General features: G+C 27.4%; 1 protein-coding gene across 1 annotated transcript; it reads right to left on the bottom strand.

Moving 5' to 3' along the window:
• Positions 1-19,532: 19,532 nt before the first annotated feature.
• On the bottom strand, positions 19,533-20,660 carry LOC115712060 (uncharacterized). Its single transcript, XM_030640278.2, has 3 exons — positions 20,240-20,660; positions 20,000-20,124; positions 19,533-19,919 (listed from the first exon to the last, which is right to left on the bottom strand). Exons 1-3 carry the CDS (start codon positions 20,529-20,531, stop codon positions 19,788-19,790), a joined length of 549 nt encoding a protein of 182 aa, XP_030496138.2. The 5' UTR covers positions 20,532-20,660; the 3' UTR covers positions 19,533-19,787.
• Between the last annotated feature and the right edge of the window lie 3,636 nt (positions 20,661-24,296).

Consider the following 24,296-nt stretch of genomic DNA (forward strand, 5'->3'; position numbering starts at 1 on the left):
TGATCAATGATGATAATAATGAAGAGATAATTTTAATTAAAACAATGGTCGACTGCTATAATTAATTACATGTAAAGTATTTAAATGTACATGTTTTGTCAAAATATATAATATTAAAATGTACGGCGTGGGAATTAGAAGAATAATATTAATTCTTAATTATATTTTTTGAAAGAGAAAGAGGAATTCTTAATTATATGTATATATATACATTATTTAATATTAATCATGTTATAATGAGATTCTAGTTTAAATCACATATGGGTTGTAAAATAGGACAAGCTAGCCATGGACCATATATATACCATAACCACATTAATAGCAATATATATATATTTGAAATCAATATATACATACATGTATATATTTTCAACATATAAATAATATTTATATTTGGATCCATTTTGCTTGGTTGTATTTTGTCTAGTCCACACGTGTGGAATTAGGCTTAGCTAGCTAGTCGGTGCATTGTAATTAGTCAAATTAATTGATATTAATTAATTATAAGATTAGATGAAAATTAAGTGCAATAATTAAGTGACTATATTTTTGTGTATATAGAATAGTCAATATAGTGTAGATATGTTTGTTTATTTAAAGGGTCCCTTTTAAGCACAAGTCGCTAGTAGTGTTACTGAATAATGAACCCACAATTTTTTGGCACTATAGCAACGTGAAATATATTTATTGGTCATTAAAAGATGAAACCTTTTGTCATTTTATTTCTCTTATTAGTAAAAAAAAAAAAAATCAAAATAAATAAAAAGGTGGAACCTATGAGAATTTGGATTTTGTGAGTGATTGATTCTCACCATTATTTTTCTCAATATCATTATATCAATAATGACTACTAAAAAAAGTAAAAAAAAAAATTAAAATTTTTACTTTTAAACTTTAACGTGTACTAAATTATATTTATTAAATTTTTAAACCGTTGATATTCTTTTTATTAAACTATTTAGATTGTTCGATTTAAATTTTTTGTCAAATTTCGTTTATTTTTACTAATACAATTATTGTTATTATTATATCAAATGATATCTTTAAATTTTAATATGTACCATATTATATTTTGAATTTTGACATATGCTAAATCGTACCTACTGAATTTTTATCTACATTAGACTCTCGTTATGCTTAAATTGGATAAATATTTTTAAATTCAACAATCTTAATATAATTTGAGGAAATTTTTAATAATATAAAAAATTTAAAGAAATAATTTCATACATACATGTTAAAGTTAAAGTTGTGGAAAAAATAAAAAATCTTTATATATTTTTTTTTTTTGAATGGAAAAATCTTTATATTAATATAACTGTAAGTTTGGAATTTTGTTGCTGATTAACATGTAGCTATAATTCACTTATAATAACAAATTTAATAATATATATTTACTTTAACTTTAACCATGAATAAACCAATTAGATACCAACAATTGTAATAATTAAATAAAAAATTAAACTCTCGTTTATAATTAGAATCACAATTATTGTGGGGTCCTAATTCTTTTATTTACCTTTTTAGTTATAGTCCTCTTCCCTTATCAACTAAGCTAATTATTTAATTAAAACAACATATAAATATTAAAAATAAAAGAAAAACTTTTCTAACTCTAAGCATGCACTTTCCTTTTCTATCAAACAAAATTGTATTCGAAAGTGATAATAGAGAGGAATCCTAAGTTAAAAAAAAAAAAAATAATTCCAAAAGCCAATTTTTTTTTTCTCTCATAGGAAAAGTTGAAGGTTTTTGGACTTAGAATAAAGGGAGTTAAATAAAGAGAACAGATTCTATATACCATAAGCTGCTATAGTAGTATAAATATATATATATATATATTTACTAAATAGTGTGTCTTTTTTTTTTTTTTGATATTTAGTAGAAGAATTTTTTACAAAACTTTATGTGGGCAAGTGACAAATTTAGAGGACCCTGAAAATTAAGCTTTCGAAATATGATTGTAAAGAGAAACCCATATGCTCGTGGGGTTACCCTGAAAAGTTTATATAGCCTATATATATATTTATATTTATATATACTACTTATAATAAAGGTTTCAAAAGCTAAAATGATAAATATGGTTCATTTTTCAGATACGATTTTTGATTTTATGCTGAATGCAAGACAGCATATCAACTCTCTCTGGTCCTTCTTCTACTCATTGTTCAAATTTGTTAATGAGAAAGATATATATATTTATGTAATATTTTTTTTTCTCTTATATATTAAAAATCATATATTAATTTTAAACATATGTCATATAAATATATATAGTAATAATGTAACTTCAATTCTACATTCTCATCTCATCTTGTAAATCTTTTAACTTTTGTAATACGCATATTATTATTTTAGTTATTATCAAATCAATGTGATCACAACATTAGTTTATATATATATATATTCTTTTTAATCATTTTATTTACACATAACAAATTTAGATTCACCATATATGACTCCTAGTTTCCAACCACCAATGTGGTCAAATATTTAGGATTGTTTATATAATTTGTAATGTGTGATTCTACACCCCAACTAATTTGAGTCTGGACCAAATAAATTCAGAGTGAATGGTTTCATCAAGCTGATACTGTTTACAATTCTCTAATTCATTCACGATTTTAAAATTCTTAGCAGTGGTTAGAACCAAGCGAATTTGTATAATTCTCTTATTATACTTAATGTTATATAGTGATTTTACAAAAATAGCAAAGACAATAATAAAAAATCACATGCATGATAAGCACCTAAGTGGTGATACCAACTCTAATAACCTAGACACCAAGGTGGTGATACAATCTCTAATCACCTAAGTACCTAGGTGGTGATACCATCACGGCACGTAGTGATGATACCATCTCAATCACCTAGGCACCTAGGTGATGACTCCATGTCTAATCATCTCCCCCATGGCCGAGGTCCTCATGAATGAAGCATCACCTCAGCTCAAGGATTATCACTTTGGCCCACATTGAAGTCCACCATCTCAGACCAAGATTGAAAAACACACTAAGGCCCTAAGTGAAGTCATCATCTCGGTTCACACTAGAATTCCACCATCTCAGCTCTATTCTCCAAGACCATCACTTCGACCCAAGCACCATGCTGATATCAACATCTCATCCTCCTAACAAATGCATCATCTCGGCTTCCGCACCAATATCATCACCTTGGCATGGTCACACCACCACCTCAGCCCATTCCAAACTCACCATCTCGGCTAGCACATCCTTACGAGGCACCACTTAGGCATCCTCAAAAGGCATCACTTTAGCATCCTCATCATCAACACCTCACCACCTCTCATAAGGGCATCATCTTAGTCCATCCCAAGATGCACTTCACAAGGCACCATCTCGGCTCATGGCAAGGTGCTCTTCACCTTAGAACCTCATCAACCTCCTAACAAAGCACCACCTCAGCTCCAAGCCTCCATCATTCATCATCTCGGCTCAAGACTAACTCTCTCACCTCGGCTCAATGCTGAGATCATCACTTCGACCCATGCTGAGATGCTCCAACACGTGACCAACATGACATGCAAGGCATTGAGCTAACACATGTTGTTAGAAAGATATCTCCAAGAAATTATTATTTTTTATTTTGGAATATAATTTCGTCATCATTTTGTATTTTAAATTTAACCTGATTATGGTTACGATGAGGTGTTGTTGCGAAAACTATACTATGCAACGTATCGTTTCCAGTTAATAATAATGAAAGTAGAGTATCATTTCTACCAGCAAAGTCACGAGCAATCCACCCCAGATCATGGCTCTTTTCTCTTGAAAAAATGGCTGTGTCGCAATTAACCTTCAACTCACCCAAAGACGGTTTACTCTAGAGCTCAGAACCAGCCGATGCTTGGCTAGTAGATGCCGAAACATCTCCATTTTTCAACTGAGCAACTTTCCAAAGTTCAAGGTACGTAATTGCAGCAGATACAACTCTTTCAACAGAAGCAATCTTTTTATTCCAGAGCAAGTCATTTCTAGCTCCCCAAACACCCCATAAAATCATAGCCAATTTATCAATACTATCTCCTGGGTGAGTATTAGAAATGCTCTCAAACCAGGAACCAAATTCAGCATCTCCAATCGTGACAGTAAAACCCAGCCCCCGCTCCAAACAAGCTATAATAAAAGGACAAGTAACCATAATATAAAATATGGTCTCAACATCTCTACTACAAAGAGGACAAGTATTAGTCACATTAACTCGCTTAGTTTGAAGTGAAACAAGAGTGAGAAGGCAATTAGAGAGAGCCCTCCAAAAAAAATTCTTAACTTTTGGGGGAAGTTTTAAATACCAAAACTTCTTCCAAAAGCCAGAATCGTCTTGTTAATTCCATCTCCCATTAAGCACTTGCAACGCACGATAGGGAATATCATTTTAGTTGTTAAGTGTCAACTCAAAAATATATGTCGATATATATTAGACAACATATTAAATAATTATTATTTATCATATTTATTAATTAAAAATATACAAATTTGAATAGAAAACTAAATTAATTTTTCTTTAATTAAACAAATATTTAACAGTTTAGAGAGTACGGCTGTAGTAAAATTGTAAAATAAAATATATTTACGATTATGTTTTTTTATTAAAACCATATATATAACAATTACAAATAATTAAAAAGAATTTCAACATAAATATTCCTATATATATAATAACAATATATCATTAACAACAGTTATATATTACATAACTGAGGTGTAATATGATGTAATATTATTAAAAAATATTATCCACTTTAAAAAGAATAATTCAAAAGTAAATATATGTTAAAAATACATATATATTTTGTTTTATGTAAAAAGAAAAAATTAAAGAAGATGTGAATAGATGAATGGGTGGGCTAGTAGTAGTAGTGTAGTGTTGGCTTTTTTTTATGTGTTTCTTTCTTTGGATGCCCATCAAAAGAATTGTTGAGACAAATATATTAAGTCATTGGCATTGGCATTGGGTGGTTATTATCGAGGGAGCGTCTGTCGTTTTATTTTTATTAATTAATATATTCATTTTTATTTTTGTATGGTAGTGCCACCAGCTGGACCTAGCTCCATTTATCTACCTCTAGGGCACCTTATAGTGGAGACAAATGAGTCCTCTTCTTAATCATAAACATTCATTCATTCATTCATGCACATCAACATAATATATTGGCAAATTTGATTTTTTTTATGCATATATTAACTTAAATTTGATTTGTAAACTTATATGTATTAATGTTAGTTAAATAGGTTAACATTTCTCTTTTTTCCAAAATACCCTCTTTATTTTTAAATAGCCACTATCTTTCTACTCTCTTTCCCTCTCTCGGTTTCTTTATCTTCTCTAAACGAAAACTTAAACTCCCACCAATTTTCTATTTGAGGATTCAGGCGACCCAACCACCATCACAACCCACGACCCAAATACCACCCTTCTCCACCACCCACGAAGACTGCAATTGACTGTGACTAACGGATTGAAGACCCCTTTCTCCACAACCACTGCGACCCACGGACCCAATATCAAAGGTTAGTATTTTTGAATCTGTGATTTCTGAGTAAGAAATTGTATTTTCTAAACAGGCTCGATACAGGTTCGATGCATCCCCAATGCAGGCCCAATGAATTGTGATGCAAAAATTGCATCTGAGTTTAAGACAAAGGCCCGATATAGGGCCCAATGGGGCCCAATGACCAGTCAATATTTTTGAATAGTTTTGAATTATAGTGGACTCATTTTAGTCCAATTAATGCATAAAAATCAAATTTCCCAATATATATCCATGCTACCATATAATCATATATATAAATAAAGAGCATTATTATTAGATATCAGTGATTCTTAATACTTCTAGATATATCATCTTACAATTAGTTAGCGATACTCTTTAAAAGTTATTACATTAAACTATATTAGATTCGATACTTAATTAAATTAATAACGATATTGACACATAAGAAGATGATAGACATTACTGGTACCTTTTAGCATTTCTTACAAATAAATATAATAAATTTCGCATCAAATCACTATGAAAAATGCTAAAAGCATAATTAGTATTTAGGATTCTAACGTGTAATTTTGTTATAATTAATGTTAAAAGGCACTAGTGGTGTCTAGCATCATGAAATGTATCAATATTGATATTGGTTCAATTAAATATTGAGTCTTATATTATTGTAATATTTTTTAGAGAGTATCGCTAATCATCACAAGACGATATGTCTAGAGATTCCAAGCACTACTGGTGTTTAATAATAATGTTTTATTATTATTAATACAATTAAGTAAGTATCGAATCAAATTTTATCTAATTTAATGTATTTATTTATTTATTTAATAAAAAGAGAAAATTGGGGGGAGAGGGGGCAGGACCCTTACGATACAATGTAGCTCCGTCCCTCAACAGTGCACTAAAACATAGAAAGTACTATATATATCCAAGTCTATATAAATTATGGGATATGATTTTGTCACGTTATTGTACTTTCACGGAATGTATTCTGTGATGTACGTCAGCCGTTAGATGGGGGAGTTATTTGATCTGAGGGCTGGAGTCCCAGACTCAAACTCGAACTCAAGACCTGGACCGAGATCAGGACTGGGATCGAAACCCATACCCGGACTCGAACCTGGATCCCAAATCCAGACCAGACCCGAACGAGGTCCCAAACTATGTTGGTGTTAGAATCGAGTTTATTGAAAAGATATTATAATTTTACACAACCTTTTAATACAAATAAATATTAAATATAATATTGTATTAAATAATATTAATACAATACAATCAAACACAATAACAATATAATACAATAGAGCATACAAATCAATATTAAATATAATATTGTATTAAAAATATTAATACAAATCAATATTAAATATAATATTGTATTAAAGAATCTCAAACACTACGAGAAGTGTCAATAATAACTATTTAGTGACAACTTATCATCCTTAAACATTAGTGGCAAAAAAAAATCCTTAAGTTACGATTCACTAATACATTTTTTTTCCTTATAGTGACATACAATTAGTTAAAAGTACTATAACATCACTTTGTAATATTTATTAGGTGTAAGTACAATTATCATTCCTATCATATACCCTATAACCTAGCTAGCCTTAACATCACAAATCCACCTTTGTTGATTCATTGGTTCACACATATACGTATATGTTTTCTCTTTGTTATAATTGCCAAACCAGCTATATATATAGAATATGATTTTGTACCGTTATCGTACTTTTACGGATTGTAATTCATAATGTACGGCAGCCATCAGATGAGGGAGTAATTTGATCTGACGGCTAAGATTGATCTAGGGGTAATTAGGGTTAAAAAGTATAAACGTACCCTGACACTCATTTAATGTACCCTGAGACCCATCTAATGTACCACAGAATACATTCCGTGAAAGTACATCACAAGATAAAATCATATCCCTATATATATGAGCAACTCTTTCTTTAATTTTTAATTTTTTTTAATAAAAAATCTATGTACATTAGAAAAACCTACTAATATATAGGTGACAACACACAAGTACTACTCCTTTTTGTTGACAATTAAAAAAATATAAATTTATTTATTTTATTAGTAGTAAAGGGAAAGAAAGAAAAGTGAATTAAAGTTATTAATTAAGCTAAAAGATTCTAAGTATGAATTAAAAAATTTAACCAAGTCATTTCCAGCCGAATTGAATAGAATTTGCCTAAGGTAAAAGAAAACAAAAAAAGTGATTTAATTCCAAAAAAGGAAAGGATTTTAATTTTAATTGTTTGTATATTTTTGACTATTTAGCCGAAAGTTTTACTTAAATTATATATTTACATTGTTAAAATATGTAATTAAGTAGAGCAATTTAAAACATGGGTTTTCATAAAATAGATAAGTACAATGACAATATAATTAAACTTTAATAAAAAAGATTAGCTATAAAGTGGAGAAGGGGGATAGCATTTAGAAAGTAACACACTTTATTTTTTTATGAGCCATATATAGATACAAAATATATATATATACATAAATAGTTTTCATCTTTTTATTTTGTCTCAAATTCTCTACCTAACCTAAAAGAGCATGTACTTATATATATTTCTTTATATTTATAGACTAATAATCCATATATAGTGCTTTTCCAAATCAATGTCCACAACAAAAAGCCATTTCATAGTTTGAGCAAAAAATTGTTTATTTGTCAAGCTCATATTGTTAATTAATCTAGATAATGTGGCTGGATACCTAACTATACATACATACATATATATAATATATACATATATTATAAACTCCCATTAATAACTTTACAAACAATTAAAAAAATGTACATAACCAAAATATTATATTAAGGTACAATTAAACAAGGGTGGCTAGCTACATTCCAACCCTAGTTGACATTATTAGTACATATAATTAATATTTAATATATATATATGAGACACATGAGTTTATTATATCTAATCATTATCCAAGACTTGCATATATGCCTTATCCTTTTTTACTTTTTCTAGTCGTTTTTTATTTGTTAACTATTGAATGTCTATAGAAAATGGTTGCTTGCTTTGAATTTTTAAATATTTATTTTATATGGCTTCCTTCGATTTATTTGAATCAAATAAGACACTTTTCACACCATAACCTTTGGAAAAGTGTCAAATGTTTTTTTTCTTCATTTAATCTTTTATAAGAGAATATCAAACACAACATTTTTCCAAAAAAATAAATAAATATCAAACAGAACATTGAGGAAATCCGATTGGTTATTTGGTAATATTGAAAAATGTGATGTTAGATTGGTATGAAGAATAGCTAAAATTGAATTTGAGTTTCTAAGTGATGGTGGCCCACATTTTTTAAGCCCTTAATCTTTGTAAAGCCCATTAGGCCCAGGGTATGAGCCCACGTTTGTGTAAATTTAGTTGCAGTCTCCACTCACTTATGAGAACTTTTTAAAAATATGTTTTTTTTCTTAATATATATATGTATAAAATTACAGCACAAACTATATTCCTATCTTTTGTAAAATTAATTATTAAAAGGTCATATTCTTTTCAAACAATTAAGTTAAAAATTTTCTTAGATAAATGTATATAAAACTTTATAAAATCTATAGTACAAAGAACTTGATATAATAATAATAAAAAATATATACGCAAACAATAGAAAATGTAATTTTATGTGTATATATATAAGAAAAAAAAGTTGCAAGAAAAAAAAGCTATAGCTATATATAGTATAAAGGAATAATTACATACAACTTGTAAAAAATTTTACATTTTTATGTTTAATGTTTTTTTTTATATATTTTTACGGTATTCTATAAAACACACAAAAAAAAATATATAAAAACAACATAAAAAATAATATATAAATTATAAAAAATCAACAACAAAATAACAATAATACAACATAAAAATATACAAAAAGACAATATTTTATGTAAATAAAATCTAAAAAATCGTAAAAATGTTAAAATTCTATACATACCGTATTTTTATAATTTTTTTTTTGTTGTTGTTTTTCGTATTTTTTTGCAACTATTCCTAGTGTAAATTCTACATTATTAATTAGATCAATTGTCACATTAAATGATAGATTACTGATTTTTATCACATGTTATATATTTAATGGTATGTTATTATCCAGAAACATATTTATACGAATATATTATGATTACGATCGTAAAAAACGAATGTATATATGAAAGTGCTGAAAAAATAAATTATTTAAAATAGTATATTGGGTTTCAAATGGGGCTGGCCCAGCTTGGCCCACGAACATTATATTCGAAATGGGCTTTTAAGTCTAGCCCAATCTCATTTACTACATATTATTCGCTCGTTCTTTCCCTCGTTCGCTTTGATGCTGACAAGTGTCAAGATAAACGGTAAAAACATCGCATGCTTCACACGTGGAATTAGCAGAGTATAGCTGTAAAAATATGTAATGCCATAAATATGGGGCAGTGTTGTGTCCTAATGATAAAATACAAATATTGTGCCGCGCCGTGCCATAAAAAATATAAATCATGTCGTGCCGTACTATAAAACAAACAAGTTGTGTCATGTCGTGTTTTACTTGAGTCGGCATGTTTTTCTTGTAGGATTCAAATTCATTCTCCAAATTTCTATATTTTATTTTTATATTTAATGAGATCATTACTAAAGTTATGTATGTTAGATATAAAATATGAAGCTTATATCAACAATATGTTAGATCTTTAGTCTTTGATCTTTGAGTTTCAATTTCAGTGATAGCTTCGGAATGGGAAATCGAGCTTCCAAGCTCTCTTAACTCTCTTTAGATAGATTTTACTGTTTTTATCGAATGAGCTTACAAAGCTATAATAATTTTAGTATCTTATGTTAGAGAGTTTCACATTACTAATGTGTGAAAAGATAATAAAATATATAAGATGAATGAGCTACTCCTCCTATTGCCAATTGGTTTTGAGATGGAAATTCATTCACCTTATCCAAGAGCCGAAGTCCAAAAAGCCACTTGTGATTTGAGGATAATAAACCAAAAAAAAAGAGTCACCAATCCAAAAATACCTATAACGTCCCTGTTTCAAGCCTCCATTAGGCCCTTACACCTACGGAATGAATGGGTCTTATACACGGGTACGCCACTTTGGTTGCTTCCTGGATTGATGACTAACCCTACAAATTAACACGAGTGTTTCCAGCGTGCTTTGTCCTCACTCACACGCTTTTTGGGAAAACTTCCCAGGAGGTCACCCATCCTGAAATTACCCTAGGTCAAGCACGCTTAACCGTGGAGTTCTTTCGTGATGGGCTACCGAAAAATAAGATTTAACCTTGTTGATATAGGTAGTACCATTCAAGCCCTCTTCAACTGTGTAGTCCCATACCTACACGGCCTCAGAATTATCCCACTTGACCTTCCCCAGACGGTGTGGGATTGTACAGCTTACCCGGCATTTCCTCTTACGGATCACGGGACTACTGACTGTCACAATACCGATCCAAAAAGTAGAGCAAAATAGCCACTTGTGATCAAGAATAGTAAGCTAAAAAAAAGTCGCTTGTGTGGAAATATAATAGAATATTTAAGATAAATAGGCTACTCCTCCTATTACAAATTAGTTTTGAGATGGAACCCCATTAATCTTATCTTAAATTCTAATATTTTGTATATTTTAGAATTTGATATTTTGACCTTATATTTTATTATAATATATTCTATCTTTTTTGTTGAGTGTAGTATAATGATATTACAATTATTTTAATAGCTTAATAACTTAATACTTTTTTATAACACTTTCTATCACTATACTATAAACAATACTTTGATATATTTACATATAATTTAATATTTTATCTTTTAACTATTTTTTTATTACAATTTCGAAGTCTTTAAATGTTCGGGAGCTCAAGGTGTACGACTTGCTCACCTCATCACTTGAGACTCAAAGCCTGTTATATAAGTCATAAAAAATCTTTTTCTTTACAACAACGATATTCACATGAGGAGTGCTACCGTCAACCTCCTGTTACAACCTCTTAGTCAACCTTCACACCTGAAAACACATGTCGGAATATTTTTTTAATTTTTTTTCACGGGGGTGTTTGTTATGCTTATAACATCATCCCGGTAAATTTTGAAAAATTTCGAATAATTTACAGTGCCAAAAATACGTTTTAAGTTTATTGAACGTGCGTGGTAAACTAAAATATCAAGAACTCTGTTTTCGGTACTGTAAACTATTCGGAAATTTTTAAAAATTTATAGGGATGATACTGTAACTATAACGAATACCGCTATGAAAAAAAATATTTCAATATGTGATTTCAGACGTAAAAGTTGACTAAAAAATTGTAATAATAACTTGTAATTAACACTTATCATATTCACATATATAGGGATCTTCTGCTTCTGCTGATGACTCATTGATAGTGAAAATTAATATCTTAGAATTACTTGGGAAAATGGTGTGTAGCTAGTACTGTGTACTAAAAATGACAGAAGAAAAGAGTTGGAAAGATCAATAATTCAAAAAAAAAAAACTATTTGTTATTATTGATTTATTATTATTACTGTGTTTGAATGAGAGAGAGAGAGAGATTTTGTAAGTTTTGTGAAAGAATTATTTGTAGTGTGATTGTGTGTATCTCAAGAAAGTTGAAATGAATCTTATTTCACGTGTGCTTGTTTGTGCCGACGATTCAACACACTCTTTCTTTTTCAGATTACACCTTATTATCGGGTACCAGTAATATCGAATACTTTCTAGATATATCGCCTTATTTGATTAGCGATATTTTTTAAAAATTATTATATTAAATTATATAAAACTCAATACTAAATTAAATCAATAATAATATTAACTCGTAAAAAAAATATTAAATACTACAAATACCTTTTAGCATTTCAAAGAACATGCATGCTTGATATACTTTTTCTTTTTTGTCCCATTTTATTATTATTATTGTTATTAGACAAAGATCCAAATCTAATCCATCCAATACTAGCTAGCTAGCTCTAACAAAAGAAAAAAAAACAAATTACTTCATCTCATTCAATTTCATCAACAGTTTATAATGAATTAGCAATAACATAAAGTTGATGTGTTCTGTTCTACCTTTTCTCTTCTTTTATGACCTTATAATAATTTCTTTCCATTTTTTATTTTTTCTAATAAAAACCAGAACTTGATATGATAGCCTTGCCATGGCCCATTAATACGACCACTTTTATATATTTATGTGACATAAGCTTCATAGTATACTATGTCTTGTTTCTTGTACATGGAATATATATTATTATAAAGAGGTGTTATGATCTTGTAGTTTTTTTTTTTATCTGTTTTGATATAAAAATATAGCTAATTAGAATTTTTGACCTAAACTTTAACATGTATTAAATTATGTCCCCTGAATTTTTAAGGTCGTTAAAAATGCTCCCTGAACATGTTGATATTATTGGATTTAAGAATTTTTTTTCTAATTTTAGTAAAAAGGTCGAACATGGATGAAAGTTCAAAGGTATGATTTAGTACATGTCAAAGTTCAAAGGGCATGATTTGGTAGATATCAAAGTCTGGGAGCAGGGTTTAGTACATAAACAATAACTGAAATAATAAAATTAAATAAAATTAGGCAAAAGTTCTTAAATCCAACAATCTCAATAGTTCAGGGGATATTCTTAACGACCTTAAAAGTTCAGGGGACATAATTTGGTACATGTCAAAATTCAGGGGATAAAAATCCTAATTAGCCTAAAAATAAATTAGTGCAATTTTTTTTATGATAGCGTACATTATAGCTTTATAAGATTATCTATAAATTTTCAGAAAATTCTAAATAGTAATTTTTAGTATCGAAACTAAAGTTTAAACAATTACTTACCACATGTATAAAAAACAGTCTGTAATAAAATATTTAAATCTTAATACATGCATACACGATCATACAAAAAATTAAAGTTTTATTCTGTTTTTTTATGTTTTTTCAGGTGGAACTTCAGTATTTTAATGAGTTATGAGCATTGTTTGAAGATGTTATAGCTTTATTGTCTAAAATTTTGGGTGGGCAGTTTTGTCTCATGGGGATCGCTCTAAGATTTTAGTGGCCCATGGTTGGCAAAGCATGCTCTGCGGTTAGACGATGAGCTATCATGGTTCGAGGAGGTTCCAGCGCCGATGGCGGACGTGGGCATCGTAATTTCATGAGTGATTCTAATTATTTTGCAAAAAAAATAACTCTTATGTATGCTGAAAAAGATAGGTCGGGGTCAGGGCCGAACTTGGGCTAAGGCAGACTAGGGCCGCGGCTAGCGCAGTTAGGGCCCACCCAACTTAAAAGCCCAAACAAATATTTTCTCTTAAAAAATATACATATTTTTCAATAATTTTTAAAATTACTATATATTTTTTAAATAAAGAGTCTAATAATTTTTATTTTCTTAAAACTCACTTAAGAAAAGGTATATTATAAACTTACTCTATATAAATATATATATTTTTTCTTATTAATTTACAAGAAGAATTAATGTTTTTAATATTACCTTAACTAAAAAAGAAGGTTAATTAGGAATTTTTTTTCCGAACTTTGATATGTACCAAATCATGCTCTTTGAATTTTTTTGGCCATTAAAAATTCTCCTAAACTATTGAGATTGTTAGATTTAAGAATTTTTGTCTAATTTCATTCAATTTTACTGTTTCAGTGATTGTTTATGTACTAAACCATGCTCTCTAAATTTTGATATCTACCAAATCATGCTCCTCAAACTTTAATACGTACTAAATCATGTCCTCTGAACTTTAATGCATGTTAAAATTTTTTTACTAAAATTAGATAAAAGTCCTTAAATTTAATAATTTTAATAGTTCGGAGAAAATTTTTAATAAAAAAAATTTAAAAGATATAATTTAAAAGATATAATTTAAAAGATATAATTTAGTACATGTAAAGATTTGAAGGAAAAATTACTACGACTAGAGACATAGCTAGAGGTTATCCAATATATTATTTGTAAAGTTGGCAACTTTGGGATTTGGGTGAAGAAGACAACGTTGATATATACTTGAGTATAACAATTCATTTTGTGACACCTGTAATTAAGATACAACAAATATTGGATAATCAATAATGTCATATATATGATGTCCGTACAAGTATATACAACTAATATTTTGTGGCTTACTATATATTTGCTTAATATTCTAATCTTATATATTCATATACATATATAGATACTTTAGTGGCTTACTATATATTTCAAATGAAAATTATTGTTATTACTTATCACTTATTTGTTGGTAAGTAAAAAATTTGGTTGGTATTGAATTATTTTTTAGTATGAAAACAATATTTCATGCTTATCTTAATTAATTCTACAATCATTAGAGTCCCTATATGAAATAATATGGGAAAAACAATGACTTTATATATAAAAGAAAATAATTTCTTTATTATTATTTAGCAACGATTGGTTTTTATGTTGAATCACTCTTCTTTGTTTTTTCTTTTTCAAATCCTATTGTTCTTTCTCAATTTGACATATTGGCTTATTTGGCATGTTCTTTTTTTAACAATTGTTCAAGATTAAATACAATGCACTTTTTTCAAAAGATGTAGTATATACCATCTATAAAAATAATATTTAAATAATCTATTTCACACACATATTTAAAAAATACGCAAGAACAACAAAAAAAATTACAAAAATATAGCTATACGAAATTTTAAATATTTTTTACAATTTTATTTATAGTTTATATGATCTTTTAATGTTTTCATATTATTTTTATGTTGTACTCTTGTTAATTGAATTGTATTTGGTTTTTTTATTTTTTGTAGATTATTTTTAGGCTAATTACGATTTTTGCCTCCTGAACTTTGACATATATCAAATCATTCCTCCTGAACTTTTAAGGTCGTTAAAAATACCCCATGAACTATTGAGATTGTTGAATTTAAGGACTTTTGTCTAATTTCATTCAATTTTACTATTTTAGTGATTGTTTATGTACTAAACTATGCTCCCCAAATTTTAATATATACTAAATCATGTCTCTCGAACTTTGAAATGTACTAAATCATGCCCCCTGAACTTTCATCCATTTTAGACTTTTTACTAAAATTGGACAAAAGTCCTTAAATCTAACAATCTCAATAGTTCATGGGCATTTTTAACGATCTTAAAAGTTCAAGGGGTAAAATTTCTAATTAGCCTTATTATATTGTGTTCATGTAATTTTTTATTGTTTTCGTGTTATTTTTAAAACACACTGTAAAAATATATAAAAAAAAAATATTTGTACTTAGTGTATAAAATTTATTAAAAATAGTATTTTGTGTAAATTTTCTTAATAAAAAATCGAATAAACGACTCGACTACAACGCTGGTGATGCTCCTCACATGGCAGAGGCAACAACTTTGTTGTAGGGGATGCTTCTTTGTGTTTGGCTTTGCTACTTGAGATCGTTGTTTTCTCTGATTGTGTTTGTTTGGTGCAAGTAATTTCGAGCAATGATAAGTAGTTTATTGAATTTGGCGCAATTGTGAATGTCATTAAGCATGTTTCTGTCTTTTTTTACATTGTAACCAGGTCAATAATATTATGGCTCATTCTTTTGCTCGTATTACTTTCTCTTTATATGTTTCTCAAATTTAGTAGCTTGATTTACCCTTGAATTCTAAAACTGTTTACTTTGTATTGTCTATTATCTTCTTGACTTTGTACCTTATCAATGGAATTAATCAAGAAAAAAAAATGCATAAAGGACTAAAGAACAACTAACCAAGTCGATTACAATAATAAAGTAAGGCCAATTAGGATTTTTATTTTTTGAATTTTGACAAGTACCAAATCATGCTCTTTGAATTTTAAGGCCGTTAAAAATTCACCTTAAATTATTAAAATTGTTGAATTTAAGGACTTTTGTCCAATTTTAGTAAAGAAAGTCTAATATGAATTAAAGTTCAGAAGACATGATTTAGTGTATGTCAAAGTTTGAGGGACATAATTTGGTACATGTCAAATTTTAAAGGACGTGATTTAGTATATATCAAAGTCTGAGGAACATATTTAGTGCATGGACAATGACTAAATTAGTAAAATTGAATAAAATCTGATACAAGTTTTTATATCCAACAATCTCAATAGTCTAAAAAAAATTAACGATAAAAAAAATTAATAAAATATAACTTTATACATGTGAAAAATGAAAGAGTAAAGTAAATAAATTCAAAAATGACAAATACCAAAATGCTTGATGCTTCAACACACATTTAAATTATTTACCTTTTAAAGCTACTAAAGCTAGTTTAGTGGTGAAGGAGGGATGAGAAAAAGGGAGAGGTCATAGTTTCGAACTCAAGATCTTTAAACTATTAAACTAATTGATTGTAAAATACTATTATGTCACACTCAAAAAAAAAATTACCTTTTAAATATTAAATGTAATCGACAACATTGCCTTAATTGAGCTAAGGGCCATAGATACTACAAAACTAACAAAAGCTAAAATCGCAAAAGACTAAAAGATAAAATATAGTTGTTATATTTATTTATAGTTATTTTGAGATTAATTTCTTGTTTTTTTTAGTTGTAATTTATTTTTGATTAAATAAAGTATATTTTTATAATTTTAAATCTTTACAAACTTATTTTATAATTAAAATTTTAGCATAAAAAAATAGTATTTTTAAAAATTCTAAAAAACAATTAAAAGAAAAATTATAAGAGCAATTTGCGGCGAAACCCCCTTATGTTTTGATTTTTATACACTTAACCCCCTTATCTTTATTTTTGGTGGCAAAACCCCCTTATGTTTTAATTTTTATACACTTAACCCCCTTATCTTTTTTTTTGGTGGCAAAACCCCCTTATGTTTTAATTTTTATACACTTAACCCCTCTATCTTTTGTTTTGGTGGCAAAACCCTTCAGTTTACTTTTCTTTGCAAATTTAAAGTTTTAGTTAAATATTACCGTTAAATACTAACTGGATTACTACTGTATCGACTTCGAGGTTTTACCGTTACATATACAAAGGTGTATACAGTGGTCATCCAGTTGATATTTAACGGTAATATTTAACTGGCGTGTCAAATTTGCAAAGAAAAATAAACATAAGGGGGTTTTGCCACCAAAAAAAAGATAAGGGGGTTAAGTGTATAAAAATTAAAACATAAGGGGGTTTTGCCACAAAAAAAAAAGATAAGGGGGTTAAGTGTATAAAAATTAAAACATAAGGGGGTTTTGCCACCAAAAATAAAGATAAGGGGGTTAAGTGTATAAAAATCAAAACATAAGGGGGTTTCGCCGCAAATTGCTCAAATTATAATATATGACTTCAGGTATAAAAATTAATTAAAATATTGTAATAAGAGATTTAAATGAAATTAAGACCCCATATCTCTTGATTTAGGAAGTTGGAACCCTATCCTACAATTTGTAAGAACAATAAATAATAATTTTTGATAATTGTACAACTTCCTTTCATTTCACTGCTCCCATTGAAAGATATGGTTAGATTTTTTCAACATTATTGTGTACTCTCTTCCCTAGAACAACCAAAATAACGTTTACATAAATATATATATTCTTTGGTGAAGCTTTTTTTTGGGGCTTTTGCTTGACTCTAGAATAATTCAATTATTGATCTTGAGAAAAAAATTGCAAAAAATATTACCAGTGTTTAATATTTTGCTCGGTGTCATATTAATAATATGTGTAATTAAATATTGAGTCTTATATAATTTAAAAAATAGCTTTTAAAGAATATCACTAATCAATCGAAAGGCTCCGCCAATAAAAAAATGCTAGGAACTACTCGTGTTTAATAATAATAGATTTCACTATTTTTTACCCTTTTACTATGAGAAATATTAAAAGGTACCAATAGTGTTTAACACTCTCTTATGTGTTAATATCGATATTGGTCCAATTAAATATTGTGTTTTAAAATTTAATATAATAACTTTTAATAAATATCGTTAACAAATCGCAAGAAAATATATCTAAAGTTGACAAATACCACCGATGCAGAATAACATTAATCTTTTACTATATATCCAGCACTGTTTTCCAGACAGTTTCCATCAATTTGTTCTAGCTTTTTGTGCATGTTTGGCCTGTCCCTGGCCATGTTTAATTTGACATTTTACCTTCTATTTTAGATTTCAAATTTAAATTTTAAACCATTATTTTTTTTCATTCTACACAACTAGATTTGACTAGCTTTTGTGTTTAATAACCAGATATTTAATAAATGGATATATACATATCACATGTTTTATTAAAATATAAATTTGGTATTATTTTAAGTTAATTAGGATTTTTTCCCCTCTTAATTTTAACATGTATTAAATTATGTACTTTTAATATCTACTAAATTATGTCTCTCAAACTTTGATATATACTAAATCATGCCCTCTAAACTTTCATCTATGTTAAATTTTTTTTACTAAAATTAGACAAAAGTCCTTAAATCTAACAATCTCAATAGTTTAGGGGGAATTTTTAACGACTTTAAAAGTTTAGGGGCATAATTTAATACATGTCAAAGTTCGGAGAAAAAATTCCTAATTAGCCTTTTTTTTTACTTGGTATTTGTTTGTTTTAATAATATTTATTTGATACAATGTGTTTTTTTTTATAAATATGATCAAACGTAACTCAATTATGTCAATTTTAAATTTAAATTTAATTACTTTTTTATACATGGTAGAAGCACATCTGATCATATTGATAAAATTAATTGCTAAATTAGTTTAAATAAACATTACAAAAATATAGAGTAGAGTAATTAACAATTAACTCTTAACACCCTACAAAAAAAACAATTAACTCTTAACAAATTACTCTTTGTAAATTATCTTGCGTAATAGTATGACCAACCTGTGATATTATTATTATTATTATTATTATTATTATTGGTGGAGCCTTAATTTTACTGATATGATGATGAAACTCAAAACCAACTCAGAATTTTTCTTTTCTTTTCTTTTCTAATCTTTATCAATTTATACTTTTCTAAAAAAAAACATGTTCATAATCACAAAATTTACTGCATTAAATCATAGCAATTTTGTAGCTATACAGATTATTATTAATATTATATATATATTAATTTACTTTGAACATGGTGGGGTTTGAGAAAAAGGCCTATACTGATCTGTTTAAACTAGAAATTTATTAAATTTCTATTTTCATTTCCATGATTGATGATGATGATGATGATGATGAATAGTAATAGATCTCTGGCCATGGAAGAGTTCTTGAAGCTAACTAAACTTAACTAATAGTTTTAATTTGTAGCTTCATAAATACTCTGTAACGATGGACGCCATGATTTTGATCTCATTGCACTTGCATTTGATGATGATGATGATGATGATGATGATGACAATCTCTGTTTACTTCTCTCTGTTTTCATGGCCTGGAATTATTTTGTTAAAAAAAAAATTAATTTTGAAAAAATAAAAAGAATAAAGAGTAATTATTTATGAGAGTTTGTACCTTATTAGAAGAACTCAAACTCATCTCATTATTATTATTCTCTGCAGTAACAGAAGATTCTGACTTTTCATGAACTTGTTTCTTTGCTTTTGCATACTTCTTAGCTCTCAAAACTTTCATAACCTCTGCAACAAAAACAAAAAAGTTCACAACTTTAAGAATCTACAAAGAAAAACAATCAAAACCCATTTAGGATTTACCCAAAATTTAAGTAGAAACAAATCAACAATAATACATTACCTTGAGTAGTGACTAGTCGATAAGCATGACCAAGAGCAAGAGTCTCTGTTGGACGAAGTAACTTAACACGAGTAAAACGCACCGTTTTGATCTCTTCTGTTTGTTGTTGTTGATGATTTTCTTTATCTTGGTGTTGATCTGAAATTGGTAATGGTATAATCAAAGACACATAATGACCAGGGTTCAATCTCATAACTTCACTTGCACTTATAGTCCAATAAAGCCTCTCTATTTTCCCACATGGGTGTTGTATCACTAGTGCTGCAGCATCTATGGCTTGACAATTTCCCATCTTTTTTTTTTCTTTCTCAAAAAAAAAACAACAACAAGAAGAGAAAGAAAGAAAGAGAGAGAGTACAGAAGAAGACGAAGGTAAGGTAGATAAGGAAGAAGAAGAAACAAGGGTCACTTTCAATACAGCTTCACAGAAAACCACAAATGTATATATATATATATATATATATATATTTAAGAATTTTTTTTTTTTTTTTTTTTTTTTGTAAGTGTGTAAAAATAAAAGCTTAAGTAAGTCTCTCAAGTTAAGCAGGCCTTATAAGGTGGGTCAATTTTTATTTTAAACCCAATTTGACATTTAAGATTATTGTGTGTTATACATACATATTTATATATAAAAAAAAAGGTTTAGTTATTGAGATCTTAGTAGCCACGTGGAGAGAATAGTTTGGGATTTTGGACTGACATTTTCGGATTTGTCGACGGAGTTAATGTTTGGACTTTAAAGCTAAGCTTGGCCGGTTAACCAAGAAAAAAATTTTGGTAGATGATTTATTTGTTTTGGTATTCGGAATAAAATTTTAGTGTTATTTTATTTTATTATCTTGTATGTTATAGTTATTAAAAAATGTTTGTAATTTTTTAGAAAATTTTGAGCTATTTAGCATAGGGAAAAATAAATTTTAAATATTTTATTATACACATGTTATTCTTATACAAATAACTATTTGAATCTTAACTTTACCACTATAAATTATTTGATTTTACGTACACATTAATATGAAAAAAATTAGATTAATTTTTTTTTCTTGGTGCCAAAACACATAGAAGATCTACCCGAACATCCTCTTTAAGTGCGAGTACTATAGAGATTTCCTATATTATTAATCTCACTATTCTATATTACTCTAGAGCTTTACTTTTAAGCTTCACTGGTTCCTAGCACTATTTAGAGGTAATATTTTGTAAATAATTAACTATGATATCACATTTTTTTAGATGGTACTAGTTACCACTTATGTATTTTAACATTTCTCTTTTTTATTTTTATTGAGGGACATGCCAAGTTAAGAGCATATGGGGGCTGTAGCCCCTACTAAAAAATAAATTTCATTTAAAAAATATTAAATATTTTTATTATAATTTAATAATTGTACACCAAAATAATTTTTTATAATAATTAAGTTCCACATTATATACATATATATATTATGATATGATTTTGTCTCGTAATGTATTTTCACGGAATGTATTCCGTGGTATATTAGATGGGTCTCATGGTACATTAAATGAGTATCAGGGTACGTTTCTACTTTTTAACCCTAATTACCCCTAGATCAATCTCAGCCGTCAGATCAAATAACTCACTCATCTGACGATTGTCGTATGTATTACAATCCGTGAAAGTACAATAACAGAACAAAATCATATCCCTATATATATTAAATAAAGAAAAGATACTATTAGTATTTAGCATTCTTCAACATGTCATATTAATATTAGTACAATTAAGTATCGAGTCTCGTATAATTTAATATAATAATTTTTAAAAAATATCGACAACCAATTGTAAAATACTGTCTTTAAATACTAATGATATATTATAGCAATGTTGTTAAATAAAACAAGATATTAATTAGCATTTACTAATTAGAATAACAAATAAAGTGGGCAAGCGTGCGGACGTGCGTGGGAGTTATAAGGATTAAAGATTCTATTTGGTTGGACCAAAAGAACATCAACACACACACAAACACATCCTTATAGACTATTTGGCTCTTTTTGTTAAGCCATAAAAGAAAGAAGAGAAAAAATGGTAAGAAATGGCAACTATATATAGTACTATTTTATTATGACTATATAGTTGGTTTCAAATAACTTGTTGATTAATTTTTATTTGGGATTTATACTTAGAAACATACCCCACTTTGAGTTTTAGATTCCTTAATTGAGTTTAGTGGCAAGAGCATATAAATGCATCCATTATCTACTTAAATAATTGAAAATTATTAGGTAAGGTATCACTTTTCCTCATGTTGTAGCCTTGTAGGTGTTTTTTATTTTTATATTGTAATTTATGAATAATTAGCAATTTAATTTTTTTTAAAAAAATTTACATTTATAAAAATTTAGTTCTTTTGTTAGGTTCTGTCTCATTATTCCGTTTAAATATTGATGTGCTTTTGTAAATTATTAACTTTTCTCTTAAACATTGACAACTATTAAAACATACCTTCTCTAAATAAAAATGAAAAAGATTAACATTTGTTTTGATTAAATTTTGAAAAATTAATTTAGATCTTAAAAAAAATTATTTTTAATAATTAAGGAAATTAAAATTGTAAAACTAATTAAGTGATTTAAAAAATTAATTATTTTTATTAAAAAATCCATTTACATATTAAAAAAAAAAGTACATTAAAAATTCACTTTTTTTAAAAACTAAATTTTACAAGAATAAAGTCTAGTTTTTTTCTCTAGAAATCTAGATTTGTTTAAATAAACATAATATTCTTTTAGTTTAATTTCTACTTTTTCAAATAATTTTATATTTTTATTAAATTTCTAATTATTTTTCTTTACTTTTAAGATAAGAGTTTGTAAATATAAATAAGTTTAATTTTCTTTTTACAAAATCTTAGTTTGTTATTTAAATTAGTTATTGGATAATAATTTTAGTTTGATTTTTTAAGATATGTGTTTATAAATAAAATAAAGTTTGAAATTATTATCTTTTTAAGAATAATTTTAGTTTTTTAAGTGAACTTAATATTTTTTTTTGTTAATTTAATACTTTTATTAGGTTTTTTAATTTTTTTCTTTTTCAAAATTAATAGAAAATTATAATTTTTGAAATTTAATTTTTTTAATAAAAGGGGACAAAATTAATGGGGAAAAATATTAATTTTTAACGGCAAAAGAAATATAACCTAACAGAAGGGACTTGATTATGTAACTGTTATATTTTAGGAAGAATTTTTAACAAGACATATATTTTAGGAGGCAGAATTATGAGGTTGTATCAAAAGTTTAGGACGCAAAAAATACTAATTCTTCTTTTTATACGACATCATTAATTCATCATTGGACATACTATTTCTTTTTTAAGAAAATTTTAAATAAGATTTAAATATCTAGTTACATTACATGCATATTTTTTTATTTTGAACATAATTTTTTACATCATGAATTATTAAAAAAAAAATCAAAAACATATAAAATATCTATTATATCAAGTCATATATATAATGAAAATACATATAATATCTTTTAAGTGCTTAAAATTAAAAACACTATGATAAAAGTGATTTTCCTACCTAAAATTCTGCATATATATAGATATATGTTATGTATACACAACTTTTTGTATAAGCTCCAAAGTTGGATGCTTTTGTAAGTAAGATCAAAGTGACATATCATATGAAATAATTAAAAGGATTTATACTTCTCTCTTATCTTTTTTCTTCTTGAAGCTTTTGGCTCATCACTTCATCCTGTGGAATATACTCATAATAAGTTTGAGTTTGGTTTAATTTGGTTAGAATTTCATTTTTCTTTGGGCATTTTTTTAGATTTTTATTCCTTGTGGAGTGAGTTTGTGGAAAGTGATGGGCATCAAATCTTAGTGAAGAATCCATATTATTATTAAGAATAATAACTGTTTTTTTTAATTAAGTATTAATTTGTTTAGGTTAGCCACTCACTAGTGTGGCTTAATTAAAATTAAAAATTTGTATTTATTTTTAAGTAATTAAATAGTGGATGTTGGGAAACAAATGGTTGTGTTTTGAGGGGGACAAAACCTGGTTACAGGATTCACCAA

Source organism: Cannabis sativa, chromosome 4 (genome assembly GCF_029168945.1).
Source record: "Cannabis sativa cultivar Pink pepper isolate KNU-18-1 chromosome 4, ASM2916894v1, whole genome shotgun sequence".
NCBI classification, from domain to species: domain Eukaryota; kingdom Viridiplantae; phylum Streptophyta; class Magnoliopsida; order Rosales; family Cannabaceae; genus Cannabis; species Cannabis sativa.

Coding starts and splice junctions, on each gene's coding strand:
- LOC115712060 (XM_030640278.2), bottom strand. CDS start 20,531: ATGGGAAATTGTCAAGCCATAGATGCTGCAGCACTAGTGATACAACAC. Junction 20,125..20,239: donor TCGACTAGTCACTACTCAAG/GTAATGTATTAT, acceptor TTTTTGTTGCAG/AGGTTATGAAAGTTTTGAGA. Junction 19,920..19,999: donor GTTTGAGTTCTTCTAATAAG/GTACAAACTCTC, acceptor AAATAATTCCAG/GCCATGAAAACAGAGAGAAG.